A 21,740-nucleotide genomic window follows, 5' to 3' on the forward strand; every position below is an offset into this window, starting at 1 on the left:
GGCAGAAAAATAAAGGCGCACAAACGAAGTGAGATATAGATGCTGAAGCGCGGTTGGCCTTTCTGACTGCGCGCGTGGAAACGGCCCTCCTGATTGGGCGTCGCTGCGGCATTTCAAGATGGCGGCCACCTGAATTGCGTAATGCCAGTTTCTGAGTTCATTTGCAACGCTTCGCTCGGCCAAGTTTCTGTTCAATCATGGTATCTGCGGTGGTATTCAACAGAGACATTATCGCGATGGGAACGCCTGAGATCACAAGCCATATTACGGGAAGTTGCGCGGCTGGAAAGGCGGATCGGTCACCCAACGCTTTTCGTGGGGCGCGAGACTTTACCCTGGAGGGGGAAACGCGGTGTGCGCGCCTGTGATAGCGGTTCGCGCAGTGAACTTTCCGCCTTCTTTGCGATGCTTACACGCTTAGTTATTGCTAAGCTTGGCAGTAGTCTCGCTAGCTTTGGGAAAGGAACGGGCGACGCGCCGAAAGCTTCGGCGCGCACGGCGTAGCCGCTGCACGTTGGAGCATCGCCTGACTACGCAACCTGGTACGATTGAACTCAAGTAGTTGTAATTAATGCCTGTGATTTTAGATTTAATCGTAAGAGCGACTTGACGGGCCATGTCAGGGGTAAACAAAGGATGACATGTTCCGGTGTACGAGCGCCGCGATGAGGGTGAGCCATATCGCTTTCTTGCGCAACGTTTCCCGCGCACTTCGAGTAATCATGAAAACAGGTCTGAGTTAGGAATAAGAACGTGTTGACAGCGTTAAAAATGTACCTTACAGTAGTTGAATTTAAAAAATTGATTTTATTTATTTTTTAGGGAAATTATTAATACCAATGCACATAGTGGCTGTGCTGCGAGGAATATTGGATGCCCTCAATTTTAAGAGTACCAAAAAATGTCCAAATATTGAAGTTGGAGTTATGACAAATATTATACCAAGCTTCAAAGTAGCTCATTTGTACCCTTGTGGTATGTAAACTTTTGGCACTGAACGCCTGCACGTAAGCTGCTGCTCCAGGCAATGATATGAAGCATAAAATAAGTCAAAGCTCAGTTTTCAAATTGAAGGAAAAGAAAAGAATGCTTAATTTGTTGCCATGGTCACTGCAGAGGGAAGTTTTGCAGTGCAGTACAAGCAACCAGCTAACCTACTTTGCATTTCAAGGCGTCTCCCTCCCTTGGTCCGCAAACTGGGCTGTGTACGCTTCACAGAGAAGCTGCAATTGATGTTTTATGAAAAAAAAAAAAAGGGTGCAAAAGGCACTCCAATTTTAAGGCAAGGCATTCCAAAAGCCCCGTGTTAAAAAATTATGAAAGGCTACAACCCTGGCGACTTTTGATGAATGAAATCTATTTTTCAACTTCGGAATCCGTTTTCTCAAAAGTTTTTTTTTGCTACCTACGTCTCTTGTTTTAGTGGTTTCTTTGTGAACTGTAGCTGTATTTTTGATTCCATTTTTTTTTTAGTTTCATTCCTTGATCAGCAGTTCAGGTTGTGACACTCTTGGTTTTTCAGGTTTACTTTTGGTGAATTTTTTATTCAAATGGTCATTCATTGTCATTCACATTCACCTCTAAAAAACAAAAAAAGTAAAAAAAGTTCTGTTTTAATAAAAAATCTAAGACTGTCAAGACCTCGTCCATTCATTTGGAAGTGCAAAGTGTTTTAAACAAGCTTTCTATCATGTTTTATAGGCCACTCAAGCTCGGTACAAAGTGGACAGAAAGAAAATTTTATAAATAAAGAAGTTTTCAAAATATTACTTTGAAATTTTTATGTTGTTACCAAAAAAACATTTCCGGTTGCTGTGCAAATTTTCATCGAAATTCACAAAGAAATCAAGAGGTTGATTTCGAAAGCCACATTCACCCTTAATTATTCGATATTCGATTCGATATTCGAAGCTAGATATTCGTATTCGATTCGAATTCGAAAAATTTGATATTCGCACACCCCTACTCATAACATACAGTAATACCTCGTTAACTCGAAGTCGTAAAAACCAGGGAAAATTTCGAGATAAACGGATTTTCGAGATAACCAAAGTTGCGCTAATCACCGGGAAAAATGAGCGCTCTTCAGAAAAATCACTACTACTTACCGGCTCTTCAGCAGCAGTTTCTAATCTTTCTTCTCGTGCAGGTTTAAAAGAGAAAAAAAATAACATACAAGCGACTTTAACCGGCTGGGTATTGCCACCCTGCCATTTTATTTAGCAGAGAAAAACTGCTTAATGCTCGTCTTCCTCAATTAGGGCAACTTTTTTTTCTAGCGTTAGCGACTTGCACTGCTTTGACGCCATGCTTGCCGCACTCACGCTAAGTTGCCGCTCCTCACAGTCAGCGAAAAATCCGTACCGCTCGGTTTGCGCAGATGAACGGAAATCACACCTCAGGGAAAATCATGTGCACTGCACAAAGCGAACGAGACAAACTACGCCAAGCGTGGGCTAGTTCACTGTAGCAGCGGGCCTTCCGGCTCGGCGCATGTGTCACATGACGTGCCACAGGGTTGCTTGACAAAGTTGATATGTCGCTGGGCTGAGACTTCGCGCACTTCGCGTTCGCGGAAAGCACCGACGTATGGCAGGCGCGGCTAAATAAGAAAAAAAATGGATGGACTTCAGGCGTGGCAGCATCGCGCGAATCTTGTGAAATGGTCCGGCGGCGGAATTTTCGTTCCACTCCCAGTCAAGATTTCGAGTTATCCGCAATCCGACCCAAAAATACTTTGAGATAAAGGAAAAAATCTACATGGGACGTATAGGAAAATGTTCGGTGCCGCGGAAAATTTCGACTTAGCCGATTTTTCGAGATATGCGAGTTCGAGTTAACGAGGTATTACTGTATATCTGAGGCACAATGAGCCAATTAAAATAGCATCAGCATGTAGTTCATTTCATCCCCAATTCAACGGTATAAAGTTCATAGAAATCTTTTGAGATAAATAAACTGAAAAGATCTGCAAGACTAGGCACATATGCAAAAAAGGGAAGCTGAGAAAATTGCAGTTGAAGTTTTACTACAAGTGACAGTTTTATTTATTGAGCATGTGAAAAAAAGAAACGATTTAGAATGTAGCTCGCTTTTCGCTCAACACGAGCATACCAAGTTTGGTGAAATAAGTTGATCGGAAAATTATGAAATCCTCTGTCTATATATGGCACATGGTAGAAAAACTGAACAAAAGTAAAGCCAGAACGTTGCTTCAGATTTTATGCTGTTGGCAGGTGTGGGAATCGTGGAGAACCGCGACCCGCGATCCCGAGCCGGTGCGCACTTCGGGAGAGACTTGTGCGCTAAAACCAGTCCGGCGCTTTGCTGGTTCGTCGGCGTCCCCCGAGAGATGGCACACCAATCTGTGCGGGCATAGGCGCGCGGGCGCAGGCGGCGCGAACGTGTGCGCGCGAAAGTCGAAAGAGTCTCGTTGGAGACCCGGTCGGGGCTGGTTCGGCGGAACATCGCGGCGGTGATGGATACATGTACCTCAGGTGGGAACTTTGTTTGTCGCGCGCCGTGAGTGCCTGCCTCCCATTCGCAGTCACCACCCGGACGGCGTTATTCGTGACCGCCATCGAGCCTTGTGCTCGCATGCTTTGGGATTCCCCTAGGCCGCGTCCCCGCAGCAGGTGTTTTCCCAATAAAGTTGTTTCCTCCTCCTCCAAATAAACGGCTGTGCTTCGGCACTACTGTCTACTGTGTTCTCGTATCGGCGAACCTCACTGGGCTGCCGTAGGCATGGGAGCCCGCGTGGTTGACACGCCGGGAGCTAGCGTGGTGGCTTACACCAGGACTGGCTAGGTCGCACCGAGGACCCCCACATATCCCACATGGCGCCCGAAAGGGGTCTCGTTTTCAGACGAATTCGAGGTTGCTAGCTCCCCAAGAATTGCGTTGCTGCAGTCGCAGCCCGCTACGCTTTGTCCAGAAGACTTCGGATGAAACGCCTCGCGCCAGTCGGTTGCAGGCAGACAGTTTTGATGCCCGATACAGCTGTGACGGCAAATGTGTAAACCTTCCTACACGCACCAGGTGGTACGTCAGAAGGATACCTCCGAGCACCGCAGTCGCAGCCCGCTTACGAGACGGGAGGTACGTAGGCCTTGTTCCAACATGGCGGCGGGTCGCCTTCCTCGTAACGCCGTCCCCGCGCTGTCGCGCCGGCGGCGCCGGTTGAAGTTTCCCGGAGGCGCAGTGGACACTACCGAGCGAGGGTGTGGCGTTTGGGAGTTCGCAAGCCGCACGGTAAGCCCGCCGCTACCGCATTTCGAATCCGAGGCGGAGTGTTAGACAATTGGACGCCTGACAAAGAGCGAGGGGGATCGCTGAAGAATCAGTCTCCTCTCACTGTGGGGGGAAGCGGAAGCAATGGGACTGTTGTCTCCGCGCTTCCGGAGTGCGTGCGTCTCGATGCCGTGCGTGCGTCTCGACGGTACAGTGAGCTGCAGGCAGCTTCAAACTCGTCGGCACGATCCTCCCTTCCTCCACTTGAGTCAATGACTTAGGCAGCGAGTACAGTGCGGCGCGCTCACTGGGCCAAAGGTAGATAACGCCGCATCTTGTAAACCTCTAGATAAAAAACAAGAACTCCGTTCCTAGTTCAGAGCAGGTTCTAGTACATGGTAGAACACCTGATAAAGGGTACAGTCCACACCCGTCTTAATCCGGAAAAAAACGTCCGCTGTAGCCGAAGTATGCAGTATCCGACGAGGGTGGGGGGGTGAGGTGGTATGAACCCTAAAGTGAGTACTTTGACCGATATTGCATATACATAGTACATACACTTTGTTCTTTCTACACGCCTGCAGCACCTCTGCACAGTGTTCGCGCGAAGGCAAAGAATCGCGTAAACACCGTTTCCAAAGCTTAGCACTGGCACTTGAAAAAGGACTAGCGCATGCAGTCAAGGTTGTAAAGATGCATGATAAGCTGAGCAAATAAAGCAAGAGTATAACTAGGTGCAATTATTAACCGGCTATAAAACATCAGCCGTGGCCATCAGAATTAGCTAGGCTTTTTTAAATCCCTTCACGACGAGGCAGGTTTTCCCGAAACCGTTCGTCAAACAAATCGATCCGGATCGCTGCCTGACATTCCCCCAAGGCAGCTTCCACATTTTCAACAATTTTAGTCAGGTCATTGAAACAGCTGTTATGAAATAACCTGATGACGGACAGCTGTGAAATCGAAAGTTTGACCAGTTGGACTTGCGCACGGTTACTGGCAGATTGTACACAATGGATGGGAACCAACCCCCCTACTTGAGGCATTTCTTCCCTTTTTCAAGTTTTTTACTACATAAAAAAACTGACAAGGGCAGACTCGCCTCTGGGTGCACCGCTTTGCGTATTCGATAGCGCTGTTTTCAATCTCACCGGAGTCGCGTTTACCGGCAGTGGCCTTGTTCTTGACGGTAGAGTGGACTGTCTGCTTAGACAGGCCTGTAGTTCTGGCGATGTCGGCCTGTTTTTTCCCATGTTCGACAGCGTTCATTACGCTTAATTTATCCGACAGTGAAATCAGCTACCCTGCCGCTCGTGCCGCTGGTCGCAAAAAAAAAAAGCCACTGGCACTGGCTTGACTTGGCTGCGCCAACGACCCAGCTGCAAGCTAAGTAGCCTGAAACAAGTTTTCTTGCAAAACTAAACAAAGAAAAAGCTTATCGGGTGCCGACCCCGTGGAAGCCCGCTATAAACATTCAGTCGAAACAATTTTCACCTAAAATTTAGTCTGTTGTAGCCGATACTCTGCTCTAGCCGGGTCCGTTATGACCGGAGTAGACTCCATTGAAAATGCATAGGGACCAGACAAACCAACATAAATGGTCTGTTGTAACCGAAAGTCCGTTGTTGCCGGATCCACTGTAACGAGCGTAGACTGTACTTGGCAGGAGACTTGCACAGCGGCTTGTAGGGAGATTAGGGAGGCACCATAATGCTATGAAATGGTGTTCTTTATGCTCGAAATGGCATTTCTGGATGCTCCAAGTCTGCTCCAAAAACGCCTTTCTGTGTTACCGTTCGAAGGTCAAGCCATCGCCACCTGCATTTTGTAATGCCAAACGCATCGCCCGCTTCCCGATGGTAGTGAGTGGTACAGTCGCGCTCACTATGACCTACACTGCGCTTTGTAGAACCTTTGTCTGGCACCCGGGGTAAAGACCAAGTACACATTAGGAGCATAACGTCCTAATGAATCAGGCCTTATCCTAACGTATATGCCCATAGTCATTGTTTTGTCGATATAATCGTCTGAATACTAATGAGCGGTGTAGGTCATAGTGAGCGCGACTGTATATCTGCAGTGCCCACATGTTTGAGATAGTCAAAAGTAACGGTGCTCTCGCCAGTGATAGAAAACTCAGACCCGCGGCGGAGCACGTTTTGCCAACGTTGCCGCAAACACCATGCGTCGCTCAGGAATTAACCGGTCACATCACTAAAGCACTGGGAAGGATATAAAGTGGCCAAAGTAGAAGGAAAGGGCTTAGTTGGCCGCTCGGGACTGATGTGTTCGGCACTGAAAAAATATTGGAGGCGATGGTCAAACCTCCCGCGCAGAGTCGAAAAAGATCAGATAACAGGCCTCGCGCTTTGTGTCCGGTAAATGGCAGTGTTAATGCGAACCCACGGCGGCATTTTGTGAAACAAGGCACTTGCTTGCATTTTTTCTATCGAACAGCGGTTTCAGTGTGTGCGAAGCTGAACATAGCTTTGTCTTCGCCTGTCACAGGGTTCCGAGAGTCGACGAACTTGCGCCTTACACCGCAGACTAACGTAACTAGAGCATGTCAGAAGGCACGGTTAATGTTGGACCATCCTCCACTAAGCAAAGCTAACCCCAAAGTTGAATTGAATTGAAGTACCCAGTCGAACACAATTGACCTAGCCGTAAATTACACGTTAAAAAATAACTAGGCCCTAAAATGAAAATCTGAGACTGTCTTGCCCTGCAGAACTCTTCAAGGATCAAAATAAAACAGACAGGGTCAAAATCCGCCCAGTGGTTGCCATGCTATCCTTGAGCAACCATGCCATGCTTCCATGCTTCCTTCCATGCTTCCTTGCCATGCTTCCATGAGCAACGAAGAACTTTTAAAACGCACTTTTGAGAAAATGGCTCTTAAAGGTTACGTTGACTTCATGATTTTCAAACTGCACCAGCTGCATAGTCCTTGCTGTCCTTGCTTGGGGACAATCTCACAGACCTTTGCCCTTTCATTTGCTGCATCTGGGATGCCTTCCTGGCTCATTGGAGGTTTTTATGTGCAGGCCTTCCAATGGCAGAAGCAGCAGTTTTACACCTAGTGTACCAAAGAGTTTACTATGGGCTACTAGGGTACCTATATTTTACTTAATGTGTGCCTAATGCATAGCCGTCTCCAAAATGAAGAGTAAGGCATGGTTTTTCTTAAATATTGTTACGTGTTATTGTTACAATATTAACATGCCAATAGACTTTCAGCTGATTTCTGGGTGTCATAACCTTGCTGAAGCTGCAGCTTAGTACATGGGGCTGTTCAGCGTCAAAAGGTTATATCAGTGCATCACAAGCATAAAACGAGCTCTTTGAAAGCAGAATATATGCTTTTTTTACCCAGCTGGTTGGGAAAGGCAAGGCAGGGAGGGAGCACCAGCAGAGCCACTTGCCTCCAGTGCTTTTGTGGAGGCAGGCGGACGGGACATCTCCAGGCCAAAGAGCCCAATGCGGAAGGCCAAGTGGTGGTGGTCCTGGTTCTCGCCTAGCACCTGGCACAGGAAGGCTGCCTTGGCCAGGGTTGCCGATGCCAGGAGGCTCACCTGGAGGATGGGGGAGGGAGCGTGCTGAACTACCCTGGCGTTAAAGGGAGCCCAGAGCACGGATGTTTCACACTACCGTGTTTACTCGTGTAATCCGCACACTTTTTTTTTTCCGGAAAAATCCATGTGAAGTTAAGGGTGAGAGAATTATGCCAGGGGAAAAAAAAAAGTGGTTTCAATGTTGCCAACCTGCCTTCTGCCAATTCGACCAAATGTAGTGGTCTTTCTTGTACCTATAATGCCTGTAAGCGCGGTGTCACCCACAGCAACTACTTGTATAGGTTTTTTTTTTTTTTACCACGAAATGGTTTGAAACGGCAGATCCGTGCAGTGCTACTACACTTGCTAGCCGACGCACGCCGACAGCGTAAGCCGTCTCATGCGGATCAGCCGTCTCATGCGGATCAGCCGTCACAAAATTGCCCCCTCGCTCGCCGGCTCACATCCTGTCACGTCTCACAACCCAAATACGGACGTCGTCATACATGTGCCGTACGCCTGAAGCTCAACAAGATCAAGCGTCGTGAAATTGCCGTACTCAAGCACATCTTTTTCCGTGCACTGAAACTACAAATGTCCTTCCTAAACTGGCATCATTCATTGCAGGGGACTTTGGTACCCAGGATATTGATTACGGCGAAAGAGACATTGTGAAACCTGTCGTTTCGCGAAAAGATTTTATTCACAGTTTTTGTGCTGGAAGTTTGAGAGAATAGAGGGGTGGGAGACTGTGCACTGCGTTCCTCGCAAATGCATCATGTCGTGGGCCCTGAAAAAGGCCTTTTGGAAGGGGAAAAAAAGAATGCAGCAGACTTTCTTGGCCGATAATGTGGAAAGAAAGCGGGAAGAGTCCTAGTCCGAGTCAGCGCTGACATCGCTGGTCGTTGCCTCGTCAGCTTCAGACTCCTCGATGGCTTCAGACGCCTCATCATCATCCCACACCAAGTGGTCATAGAGGCATCAAGGGCCTTCAATAAGCCAGCCTTCTTGAAGCTCTTGACGACATCGTTTGCGCTGATCATCGCTCAGGCTTCAACTATCCAGCAGCACAGCAGCTCCACCGACAGTCTCCTGATTTTGCCAGCCGGCGTCAGGGTGTGTTGGCCTTGGGCCATCCACTCTGTGTACAGCCTTTGAAAGTTATCCTTGAACGACTTTTTCAAAGACACGTCCAAAGGCTGCATTGACATTAGGCCACCTGGAATGACAGCCAGGTCTGTGGGCAGCTCCTTCAATTTTGCGCGCACCGGCTCCATGAGATGGCCCCGAAAGATGTCGACAACAAAGGAGCGACGGAAAAAGAAGCGCTCCCGGTCGCCGCCCCCACATAGTCTTGATCCAGTCGACCATGAGGTCAGCACTGTGGGAGTTGTGGATAACTGCAACCCGTGATCCCGAGCCGGTACGCACTTCGGGGAGAGACGCATTGGGCTGAAACCTGTCTGGCGCTGCTCCGCTGGTTCGTTGGCGCCCTTGAGAGATGGCACCACTGGTCCATACACGACATAGGCGCGCTGGCGGCGTGAACATATGCGCGCGGGAGACAGGGAGAAGAGTCTGATCGGAGGTCCGGTTGGGTGACTTCGGCGGAACAGGGCAGCTGCGGCGGACCATGATCTCAGGTGGAACTGTTGTTTTCGAGCGGTGCGAGTGCCTGCCTCCTGTTCGCGATCATGACCAGGATGGCGCGATTCGTGAATGCCGTCGAGCGTTGTGCTTGCATGCTTTGGAAGTTCCCAAATAAACGGTTGTGCTTTGGCACTACTGTCTACAGTGTTCTTGTATCAGCGAACCTCACTGGGCTGCCGTACACGTGGGCCCACGTGGTTGGCACGCCAGGAGCTAGCGTGGTGTCCTACGCCGGAGTACTGGCTAGGTCGCCCCTAAGAACCCCACATGTTCCACCTTTTTCTTGCACCCGCACGTGCACACCAGGGAAAACTTTCCTTTGGGGAGCGTTTTCTGTTTGAAGATGACGTATGGTGGTAGCTTCTGCCCGTCCACCGTCCCAGCCAGCATCACCATGCATAGCTGTTTCTCCGTTTCTCCAAGCAGAAAGAGAAAATTTTCGCAATCAAGGCGACACAGAAAGGGTTTAGCGGAACAAGGAGGGGACGATATCCCGAAACAGTGGACCCACTGGTGGAGTACATGCAGCAGCAGCGAGCGGCTCAGAGACCCATAACAACCGCGCAGTTGAAGATTCAAACGATGCAGTTGGTGTTGCAGCAAGGACTAACGCGGAGGGAGCTAAGAAGCTGGTGCTGGATAACAAATTCCATGAAGAGAAAAGGCTTCTCACTTCGCCGGCGAACAGGCATATGCCAGATTGCCGACAGAGTTGGAGGAAAAACTGGACGCCTTTAAGCGGTACGTCTTGAATTTGCGCCGTAAGAACAACTACGTGCTCGGGCAAATCGGCAATGCGGATCAAGTGCTGCTATACCTTGACATGCCCGCCACCAAAACGATGGAGAAGAAGGGCGCCAAGCAAGTTTGTGTGCTGACCTCTGGCCACGAAAAAACGACGGCAATGCTTTTCTGCACTGCAGACGGGCACAAACTCCCCCCCTACATCATATTTAAACGCAAGACGCTCCCGAAAGGAATCGTGTTCCCCAGTGGCGTGATTGTGCGCCCAAACGAGAAGGGGTGGATGATGACGGACTTGGTGGCCGATTGGATCAACCACGTGTGGCGGAAGCGGCCCGGCGCAAGCTTGGGCCTGCGCACGATGCTTGTTCAGGATGCATTTAGGTGTCACCTCAACGAATGCATCAAGGACAAGCTCACCGCTTGCAACACTGACCTTGTTGCGATTCCCGGAGGCATGACCTCACAACTGCAGCCACTGGACATTTCACTAAACAAGCCGGTCAAAGACCGGATTCGGGCGCTCTACACCGAGTGGCTTGTTGATGACGGCCATGAACTGACGCCAAGCAACCGAATCAAGCGCGCTTCTCTGCAAGACTTCGCCGGATGGGCGAAGGATGCATAGTGCACAATCCCGCCTACCATGTGGGCAAAGCATTTCAGTGCGGCATTTCGAATGCTATGGACGCTACCGAAAACGACATGCTTTGGGCCGTCGAGAGCGAGAAGGAGTCGTCTGACAGCGACGACGAGTGATAACGTGCCGCCGGTGCCGCCCAATGGCGTTGCCCCGGACTGTCGTCGTGCTGACTGTCTTGCCGGCGATAACCAGCACATTTCACTTCGTGCCACCTTTGCAATAAAAATTGCTTGTTTTAAGTGAGAAAAAAATAATCAAAGTTTAGTGCGCATTACAATCGAGGACATAGTTTTTTTTCTTCGGACTTCAAAAAACAGGTGTGTGTTATACAGTTGAACCTCGATATAACGAACCTCGATTTAACGAAATTCGCGATATAACGAATTTTTTCAAGTTTTTTATCAAAATTTTGCTAAATCCATGTATTTGTATCTCGATTTTACAAAGTAATTTTATGTGGTGCTTTCGATTTAACGAAGTCACGGCGAGAAAGGAAGAATGAAATTCCGGTCGAGGCACGTTTTATTTTGCCTCTCAGAGCCTACATTGAGAACATTAAGTATTCACATTATCTCTTAAAAGGCTAAAATGAAAGAAAAGCGGTGAATTATGCAGTTGACAACAATTAAAAGCGATGAAAGAAGCTGCTCAAAAACCGCTAACAGTCATGAACGGTTTAATAGTGCGGCCACCATTTTGACGTCTCCATCGTTGCCTACGCCAGCGCCCTCTATGCTTAGGCTGCCGAAGCCTACTTTAAGTGTTTTTTTTCTACGCGTCCTTGCTCACGGTGCTGCTGCTCTAGGTTGTGCTCGCTGATAACCACATTAATATTTTGTTCGTTCATCATTAGCTGAGTCTTATCAGCAGCATGAGCACTCCAAGGGAAAGAAAAGTGTTCCGAACAAGAGCCTGAGGAAGTGTCGTTAAAACCGAAGGCCACTGAAGTGGTGGATGCCATCGACGTTCTGCAGAGGCACGCAGGCGCACGCGAATGTTTAATAGCAAGCCTTGTTAGCGCTGTCAGCATATGAGCGTCACGTAAAGCCCACCCTGGTCAAGAAACGCCAAGCACTGCTTACGGACTTCTTCACTACGGCTTGAACATCGAGTGCTGGTGGCAATCAATTGCTCTCCGAACGTGGTCAAAACGTGTTCATTAGACAGCTGTGATGCGGAGAAATCGGTTTCTTTAGGGCTCAGCGGGCATAAAAGTAATTGCTTAATCAAATTTGGCCAGAAGATATTTAATGTAAGCTTTCCGCTTTACCTGGAGCACGTAAGCGCTGCTCCACAAAGTGAAGCGGTCCGTGTGTACTCCGCTCAACTCTCAATCATGGCTTTATCTCGGGTGTCTGGTTGCATCACGCACCCGTACTGCAGAGCCTTTGTGCATGAAAAAAGTCTTTCGAAAGCTTTATAGCACCCTTCCGCTGTTGGCCCGCTGCACCCCTCAACGCCTAAGCCTACTACTGAAAGGATGAAAAGAGGCGTAACTTCGAACCAGCACCTCGCCGGGGTGAAGTTCACGGGGCATGGACCCGGGCTCAATTGACTAACAGCAGCGTTTAGTAGTGACCGAAATGAAAAAAAGAAAAAGTGAAAACCTAGTCTGCTATCATATCGTTGCGGAAAAAGCACCGGTTTTACGACAACACAAACTACTGTTGGCTATCCGAATTCCATTGCCTAAGTGTTGAAGCTCTTAATTCACACAATTTTCGCGGCCAGTTTTAGTACAAATTTCCCTTTAAGTGGAGAGGTAACTACATAGCAGTTGTTTCTGAGCAATTAACTGTAAAATTGAAACCTCGATTTTACGAAATTCTCGATTTAACGAAATTTTCCCCGCAAATACGACTTCGTTATATCGCGGTTTAACTGTAATCCAAGGCGCGCTAGATTCGAGTAAATATGGTAAGTTCTTGTTCATGGCAGCTGCTAGTCTTTTTTTTTTTGAGCTATTTGAACGATTTTCTGCAAAAGTGTTCCAAGAAAATCATTCAGTTCAAAGGAAAATCACTCTTAGAAGTTTGCCTTACAAAAATGACAAACTTCTGTGTGTGTTCTATCAGAGAAAACAGCTAGCTAGCTGCGCATTTGCTTCCCGTACGCCTTTTCCCTCCATAGTACCTGGTGCCAGACGGGGTTGAAGCGACGTCCTCGGCGGTTGCCCGTGGCCTTGCCCGGCTGCGCGGAGGCCACGAGGCCCTCGACCTCGAGGCTGGGCGGCCGAGCCAGCAGCTCGTGGGCCAGCCGCACGGCCAGCTTGCTCGCCTCCTGGGTGTGGCCGTGGGCGTGCAGGGCCTCCGCACGGGCAAACAGGATCTGCTCCACAGGCAGAGGAGGGGTAGAGTGCAGTGGAGAGTGTGACAAGTTGCCACGAGGGTTTATATGCATTGTGGCGCGCATTTGCATTACACGTGACCAGCTGGCAACAATATCCCCACAGCGCTTACGGCAGAGCCAAAAAAAGAAAAAACCACAGCTCATGAATGATGCCCTACAACGAGCAAAAATTGAACGCTTCTGCTCAGAGAAGCATCACAAGCACTTTAGGGGGCCGACTACACCCTAGGAAACCTGCCACACTCAGCATCAGCCCCATCGAAGTGCCCTATATACAGATAAACTTTGTTATAATGAAATTGAAGGGCGCCACGATTTGCTAGTTATAAACAATATTTTGCTATAGCAGTAGCAGGCGTTTACTGCAAATATTGTGCACTGTATTTACCCTAAACAAAAAGCGGGTGAAATTGCACTGCGCCGCTGGCGGTACACAACAAAACCGCATTCCGGGTATAAAAAGAAAAAGTCACACAACTACTTTATCGCAGTTATAAATACATAACTCATGTTTCAAACAGACTTAGCTGCAAAGAAGTCCATAATTGGACGTCGATGCATCTTCCTGATGACAACGATGGCTCGCTCAGCTTCGTGCCCAATCTGACAGACAGCTTTTATCATAGCTGCCTTCTGGTCTAGCCTTATAGTCCCTCTTGCCCTCGTTTCCCACCTGGCGCATTCATGTTGATCAAATCGCGCACAGCACGATATAAAACTGAAGTGCTTCAACGCAGCTCCCGCAGCGCACATCAGCGAATGACAACAGTCAGCGAGGCGCACTGCGGCCGGGCGGCTGTGCGTGCCGCGTGCATTGGCTGCGTGCCGTGTGCAGCAAGAGGAGGGTGGGAAGGGCTTCACCGGCACAGCACACGCATGGCATGCCGTTCAGCTTTGTGCATGTCGCTGGAGGATATATGGCGGGAGTTTTTAACTGCTAAATTCAGTTGTAGCATTGCGCACCGTCTCAAATCTGCATTGGCACTGTCTCGAAATCAGCTCAAACCTTTATTTCCTAACGAAATTTGTTCCATTATATCCCATACCCCGCAAATTTTACGTCGTTAAAACGGGGCTTCAATGGGGACTTTAAGGGGGGACGCGGCTTTCAACTTCAGAAAAATGACCAAAACATCGTTTTTTTGAAAGCCACATATTCGGCTTCTATGTTTCCTATTCTGTGCGCCTGCAAAGTTTTTGCGCTGAAAAGCGTCGCAAAGTGGCATAAAAAAATAGTTTTGCCAGGCGCGGTGACAAACTATCAGCGCAAAAGGGCGAAAAAATGGCAATTTTCTGGGCGCTGTATCTCCGCAACGGTGCCACCGGGCGCGGCCATTTTGATATCGTTAGATCGGCTGAGCGTTCGTCTTTCCAGTTCCGCTCGTCTCTTTTATCTTCGTTCATTCACAAATGCACGAACGGCAGAAAAGAAACGACGCACAAACGAAGCTAGAAATAGATGCTGAAGCGCTATTCGTCCTCCAGTCGGGGCGCGCTAAGACGACCCTCCTGATTGGGTGTCGCGGCGCAATGCAAGATGACGGCCGCCTGAGCTGCATAGCGTGGGCGCCTGGGCGGTTTGAGTTCATTTTCGCTGCTTTGCTAGCTTCGCTCGGCCAAGTTTCTGTTCAGTCTGTGGTATTCAACACGGACGTTATCACGATGGGAAGGCCTGAGATCACGAGCCAGATTACGGAAAGTTGTGTGGCTCGAAAGGCGGAGGTCATCGAACGCTTCGTGGTGCGCGTGACTCTACCGTCGCCAGACCCCGGAGGGTGACGCGGTGTGGGCGCTTGCGATAGCGGTTCGTGAAGTGAACTTTAAGTCGGATTTGCGATGTTTACACGCTTAGTTCTTGCTGTGTTTTCATTGTGGGCTCACTAGCCTTGGGAAAGAAACAGTCGATGTGTCAAACGCTGCGGCGCGCACGGCATAGCCGACGCGCATTGGAGCATCACATGACTGGGCAACCGGTTACGATTGAACGCCAGTTGTTGTAATTAATGCCTGCGACGTTAGATTTAAACTTAAAAGCGACCTGACCAGCCATATCGGGGATAATCAAAGTACGATATGTCGCGGTAAGCGTGCGCTGCGATGCGCGCGAGCCATATCGCCTTTCTTGCATAACGTTTGAGTTAGGAATATAGGAATAAAAATATGTTCTCTGCGTTAAAAATTTACCCTACTGTTGCAGCATTTAACAGTGAATTTTTTAGGGAAATTATTGATACCGATGCATATATCTATGGCTTAGGGCATACTGGCTGTGCTGCGAGAAACATTGGATGCCTTGAATGTCAGAAATAGTAAAAAAATGCCCTTGCACTGAAGTTTGAGTCATGCAGAATATTATACCAAGCTTCAAAGTAGCTCATTTGCATCCTTGTGGCATGCAAACTTTTGGCAATGAACACCTGCACGTATGAGTACGAAGATGATGTGCCAGGCAAGATAATAAAACATAAAAAAAGCCAGAAATGTTGAAATTTAAGTAAAAGAAAATGTTCAACTTGTTGCCATGGTGACAACACTGCAAAAGGAGGTTGTCCGGTGCGATACAGCCAACCAGCTAACCTACTTTGCATTGAAAGCCCATTGAAACCCATCTCCCCTTCCATTTGGTCTGCAAACTGGGGTATGTACTCTTCACGGAGGAGCTGAAAAAGATGTTTTGTGGAAAGAGAAAGGCTGTAAATGGCACTCCCGATTTCAAGGAATGGCCTTCCAGAAGCCCCATGTTCAAAAGGACAAAAAAGGCTACAACCGTGACGACTTTTGATAAGTGAAATCTGTTGCAACTTCGGAAGCCGTTTTCTCAAAACAGTTTTTTTTTGCCACCTGTGTCGCTTGTTCCAGGGATTTCTTCGTGACCGCTGGGTCTATTTTGATTCCGTTTCTTGCATTACATCCTTTGAAGAACAGTTCAGGTCGTGACACTCTTGGTTTTACAGATTTGTTTTTGTGATTTTTTTTATTCAAATAATCGTTCACAGTCGACATGCCTTTTTCACATTAACCTCTAAAAAAATGAAAACTAAAAAGCATAGTGTTGTAAAAAAAAATTCTAGAACTGTCACGACCTCGTCCATTCATTTGGGAATGCAAAGCACTCTGAACAAGTTTTCTATCATGTTTTATAAGTCGCTCAAGCTCGGTACAAGCGGAACAGAAAGAAAATTTAATAAATAAAAAAGTTATCAAAATATTACCTTGAAATTTTTATGGTGTTATTACGGAAGCATTTCCAGTTGCTGTGCCAATTTTCATCAAAATCCACAAAGAAATAAAAAAGTTGATTTTGAAAGCCACGTCCCCCCTTAAAGGGGAATTGCGATTTGCTCATTATATCCAGTAATTCGTTATAGCCCACCTCATTATAACAAGGTTTGACTGTAGTTCCAAGCAGTCCTGGTGAGCACAGTGTTGTTAAACATTGAAAGACAAGAAAGGGAAGGAGTGTACCCTGGCATTATGGCAAAGGACCAATACAAGCATGCATGGCCCATCTACAGACAAACAGCTTGCCTCAAAGGGGTCTTCAATTTTCTTGATCTGGACAGCCAGGCAATCATCGTCGGGCACCCTCAGGTCTCTGTTCCTGTCGGCATTCACGGTGCTCTTCCCTTGCGAGCTGAAGTAGTACACGTGGTACTCCTCCCCAGCCGTTACCCGGTCGTCACTTCGCACATCGATGTTGCAGCCACTGGAAGAGGAAGGACAGACCGCTTTGTTGACCGAGGAAAAATCTCGAAGCAATCGCAAGTGGTAAGCAATGCTGTAGGGCACGACACGCTGCCAAGCCTGGGTGCCCGCCACAGAACACAATACAAACCTAATTACCAAGCACAATCCGTTATGTTCTTTTATGGCACAGCTTGCTCACCCGTCAGGACCCTGGTGGGCGCCTTCCCGTGTGCCAGACCAGTCCGAGTCGGCATCTTCGGGAGAGGACGACTTCTCCCCCAAGGCGGCCGCCCCTTCGGGGTCGCTCACACCAGACGGCGTCAGTGTGCTGCTATCCTTGGGCGTGCCCGCACTGCTGCTGCAGGCCGCTGCTCCAGCCGCTGCGGCAGCCCCCAGGTCAGAGTCGCGTGGTCCACTCAGCGTCACACCGGGCGCCATCCCGGGCAGCAGGAAGTCGACCACCCCGTCCTCGCAGAACCCTTCCGAGCTGAGGGAGCTCCGATTGCTGCCGCCACCACCTCCGCCACCCAGGGCAGCCGCATTGCCCGCCAGCAGAGCCAAGTCGTGGCCCAATGACACCAGGGGGGTCAGCTGCAAGGTGTCCCATACGAGCTGTGAACAGGTGCCTTCCAGTCATGCTGCAGTGGGTGCACATTACGCACAAGCACTGCGCCACTACTGCTAGTCAAACCTCATCCGCTCAAACAACAAAGCTCTTCAGGTGTGCACACGCGTCAAAAATATCCCTCTCAATTTACACTGTTTAAAAGAAAATATTAACACTGGACAGACCAATGGATGTGTTACAATGATCATGCGTTACACGTTAAAATCGACTGCATATTACACTGCTGTCAACCATGTCGTTGGAAGTGAAAAGATTGTCTGATTACGATACTTCCCAATGTGAAATTTGTGTGCAGCGTGAACTGCAGTCTTCATGGTCACGGCGCATAGCTGCCGCATCTCGGGAAGCAATCGCGTGATCAGCGAACGCACGGTGGCGTGCGCTACTCGACCATTATCTTGCAGCGCGCCACCGCCGGCCAGCACGTTGTTGCAATCATGTTCAATCCTCCAACACAAATGTCACATGGTCCAGAGGACAACGAAGGACCCATGTACATCCATGTACCCATGTACACCCAGCGCTTCAGTGGTCCGGCTTTGGCATACTGCCCTCCCCCTCACACTTTCGCCATACTTTCTTCCTCTGCTTTCCTGCGGGCTATCTTCGGTGGCCTCTTCGTGCTCTCGGTCATCTCATAGTGTGTCGCTGCTGGGGAGCGTCTCGCGCCGCCTCGGTATACCACCCTCCCCTTCACACTTTCACCACACTTTCCTCCTCTGTTTTCCTTCTGTCTTTGGTGTCCCTTTTGTTCGCTCGGTTACGAGGCACGATGATGCCGTGAAAACAGAGTAGCGGACACTTAAAGGGACTCTGAAGTGAATTTGTCGAGGTCCCGTTTTTGCTCGCACTGTGTAGACTGGCTCAAATTCACGCAATTTTCATCGTTTATCTGGTTGATAAGTCGGTACTTATTTTATAAAGCCCGAAAGAAGAAAAACTACCATGCGCGGTCTGCGGCGGCCGCACCAACTAAACGCTGTGACGTCGGGAGGAGGTGCACTGCAATTGGACGATGTCCAGGATTAGCATTCAAACAAGTTTCGGTTTCGGCACTGTAAAACAACATGCTTGACATCCGACGTTATCGTTGGATGGGCCAGTAATATTAACTCTATGGGACGGGCATTCTTGATATCTCAATAATCGTCATACCGCGCTTCTGCCATGTTGTCGGCTGTAAAATTCCTAAGATAAGCCTCCCAGGACGGCTCGGAATCGTAGCAATCACTAGACGAGGCCTACGCAGTGGATGAACGCCTACGCAGTGGATGAACGCCCTCCACGTCACCGCAGACGCTGAAATGCCATGCGCTTTTCCCCCATATTTGGAGCTTGCCTCACTCATGCCTGTATCATAAAAAGCGTGTTCGCACCAGGCCAAGGGTCTGCTGATTCTGGCCTGTGCCCACTTCCCGCAAGCAGTCGGCGCTTATGGCAACAGCACGCCAACGAGAACTCGCTAGCACGTCAGTGTCAGTCTGCGCGCGCTGTGCAAACTCGCTCGTGGAGCAGTGAACGTTATGGCCCAAATATGGTGACCTCAGTATAGAAAACATCGGCCGAACACGAAAAAAATCGACTTACAAAAAAGGAAAAAAAAAAAAAAAAAAAAAAAAAAAAACACCCACACACACACACATAGGCCGGTCAACTAGTAAATATAAACCCCCGCTTTAAAGTCGAGAGAGAAGCCGCTGTGGGGATAGCGTAATGGCGAACGCACCGCACCGGTTATGCGGAGATGTGGGTTCGAGTCCCGCTCCCGGAAAACGGCGGATTTTTTCTCGACTTATATTTTCGCTTATTTATCAATGAATCAAAGAAACGTGACAAGCACACGTCATTCGGCCCTATTATATATTTCGAAAAAAGCCTAATAGCACTGGCAATGACGACTGCAACCTTGATATGTATCTTTACCGTCGTCCCGTATCTCTCTGTTCTGCTATATATATATATATATATATATATATATATATATATATATATATATATATATATATATATATATATATATATATATATATATATATATATATATATATATATATATATATATATATATATTCTCAAGGATTCGAACTTGTGACTTTCAAAACAAAATACCTAGCGCCCCAGACCACTCGGCCACGGGAGAGCGCTGCTTATAGTGGAAATACAAGGTATATAACGCATAACCAGTTTACACTTTTATTTAGTTTTAGCATTTCAAGTAGTTTAGGTGACTGTTGTACAGCGCTCGTGCAGTAAGCGTCCCCCAAAATTCCACAATCTCTCCCGTCTAGCAATTGCAAAAGCGTTTGCAGATGTGTGGTCGTGCTGCTGACCACTGTTTGTTCACCCAGTGCAAAAAAGTGCTTCCTGCTCCCTAGTTTTATGCTGCGCAGTAAAAGTTCCAGTTGATTTTATTTCCTTAGTACTTATATCGACTTCGCTGACTCTTCTCCCGCCTTCAAGTGGCCTTAAATTTTCCTACTAGCGTACCAGTCAGCGAAGCGTCGCATGTGCGCTTGTGCAGCACTTGTGTGGAGCGACCTGGACTTGGAGCTAGATACAGTGTACAAACTAATAAAGTAAAGAAAGGCACATTCTTCTATTCACAAACATGTCGTGGCTTCGTTTCAACTGAGCGAACGAATTGCGACGACCCGTGGACGGCCGGCGAACTAAATGCTGGGTCGACTGACTCTGCCGGAAGGTCGGCGAGCCGTGCAGTAGCGCAGTCAAGCGTCACGCGAAAACGCCACAGAAAATGGGCGAGGATGCAGAGAGGAAGACAGCATTTTCAAATTGATTTTTCGACTAAATAAATTCGCGTAACGCGCTCACAGTGGTCGAAACATGGCCTATGGACTCCGGAATACAATTTGCGCCAGTAATCTCGCAATGTTTACAAATCACTTCAGTGTCCCTTTAAGTGCTGCGCACTAAAAAGCAGAAGAATTTTGAGAGATCTGGGAGACATCCTGTACCGCCTGGATGGACAACCAGCACAATAGAAACAGAGAATTGTGAGGATTCATGATTTCCATTCAGTGTTTGCTGTGGGAGAGAGGTTACCAGACGACACAGCCAATACAACAGCACACCTGCCCCTGCCTAAACTGGCAACACGGTTCAGGTGGCCGCAGGAAAGACAGGTATGACGCGCAAGGAGAGCAGATATCGGCTGGGAACTACCCTCAGTTCCCCCATTGTGATCTGGCCGTACAGCACGGATCATAACACCCTCAAGCCTTGCATGTTTTGAGAGTCCCAAATAAGCAGCTGTGCTTTGGCACTACTATCTATCGCATCCTTTTGCTGGCAAACCTGTCTCCACAGCTGTAGGCATGCCAATCACATGGTAAACATGTTGGGAGCTAGTGCGCAACCCCTGCCCGAGAGCAAACTAGGCTGCTGTTGAAGAAATCTTCCCATAAAACATGCGCAATTAACTGCTCCACTATAAACGAGACCTTTGTCATTTATGAAAACGTAGCCTTGTTTAAAGCACAGGGATGCCCACCTAACGTGAAGTGTATTTTAGTTTTCCAGCACTCACTACAACAGCAAATTGGCGTGAAAACAAAGCACACTTATTCTGGTCAAGTAAAAATTAAATTAAGGGTGCACATCACATACCAAATGGACCAGAGAACTCAGAGCCAGTAATGGCTCTTTTCCAACCACGGGGGATTTAACGCGTGGAAGCTGCACTTGGGCAATAAGGCGGACTCTGGAGTAATTTGAACCACCTAAGGACATTTAACGTGCACCGAAACCTTGACAAATGCGCGTTCACCCTTTTTGCCTGTCATAACAACGGCCGCCACGAAGGTTCTGGAACTGGATGTCAGTAGGGTTTTACAATGCTCAGAATTTAGCGTGTCCCATGCGGCTTCCAAGCTAAGCTGCACGGTGCGTGAACAAGCAAACACGGCTACTGACTCGAGGTGGCTCTGGTGTTTGCCAAGTCAGCGTGGCCAGAGGAGCAAGCTTTGAAATGGAAACCAGGTGGCCGCAGTGCCCCACCTGGTGGTGGCCCGTGGAGCAGAGCACATGGATGGGCCGGCGGTCGGGGTGGTGCGAGGGGCCGGCTACAGAGGAGCCCACGTCCACGGCACGGCCCCTGCGGCAGAGGCTGGACAGGTGCTCACTGCCGGCCAGGGCCTCAGCATTCGAGTGGTCGGCCCGGGGGCTGTGCTCCAGGAGCCGCGTGTGCATGTACGGCGAGTACCACCTGTGCACACCCAACAGTGGCCCCCAGCTG

General features: G+C 48.6%; 1 protein-coding gene across 3 annotated transcripts in view; it reads right to left on the reverse strand.

Moving 5' to 3' along the window:
- The window catches only part of Dora (zinc finger SWIM domain-containing dorado), a 115,862-nt gene that overhangs the window by 47,649 nt on the left and 46,473 nt on the right, over positions 1 to 21,740 (reverse strand). For 2 of the 3 annotated variants that reach the window (XM_077678351.1, XM_077678344.1), the window contains exons 10-14: positions 21,503 to 21,710; positions 17,057 to 17,469; positions 16,699 to 16,876; positions 12,955 to 13,149; positions 7,656 to 7,805 (exon numbers count right to left, since the gene is read on the reverse strand). In XM_077678351.1, the coding sequence (XP_077534477.1) occupies positions 7,656 to 7,805; positions 12,955 to 13,149; positions 16,699 to 16,876; positions 17,057 to 17,469; positions 21,503 to 21,710 (1,144 nt within the window). The remainder of the gene's footprint in view (positions 1 to 7,655; positions 7,806 to 12,954; positions 13,150 to 16,698; positions 16,877 to 17,056; positions 17,470 to 21,502; positions 21,711 to 21,740) is intronic. The other variant, XM_077678358.1, reaches the window with a different exon arrangement.

This window comes from Haemaphysalis longicornis, unplaced genomic scaffold, assembly GCF_048455015.1.
Source record: "Haemaphysalis longicornis isolate Haplotype H1 unplaced genomic scaffold, Haemaphysalis longicornis Haplotype H1 scaffold_1, whole genome shotgun sequence".
In the NCBI taxonomy this organism is placed as follows: Eukaryota; Metazoa; Arthropoda; class Arachnida; order Ixodida; family Ixodidae; genus Haemaphysalis; species Haemaphysalis longicornis.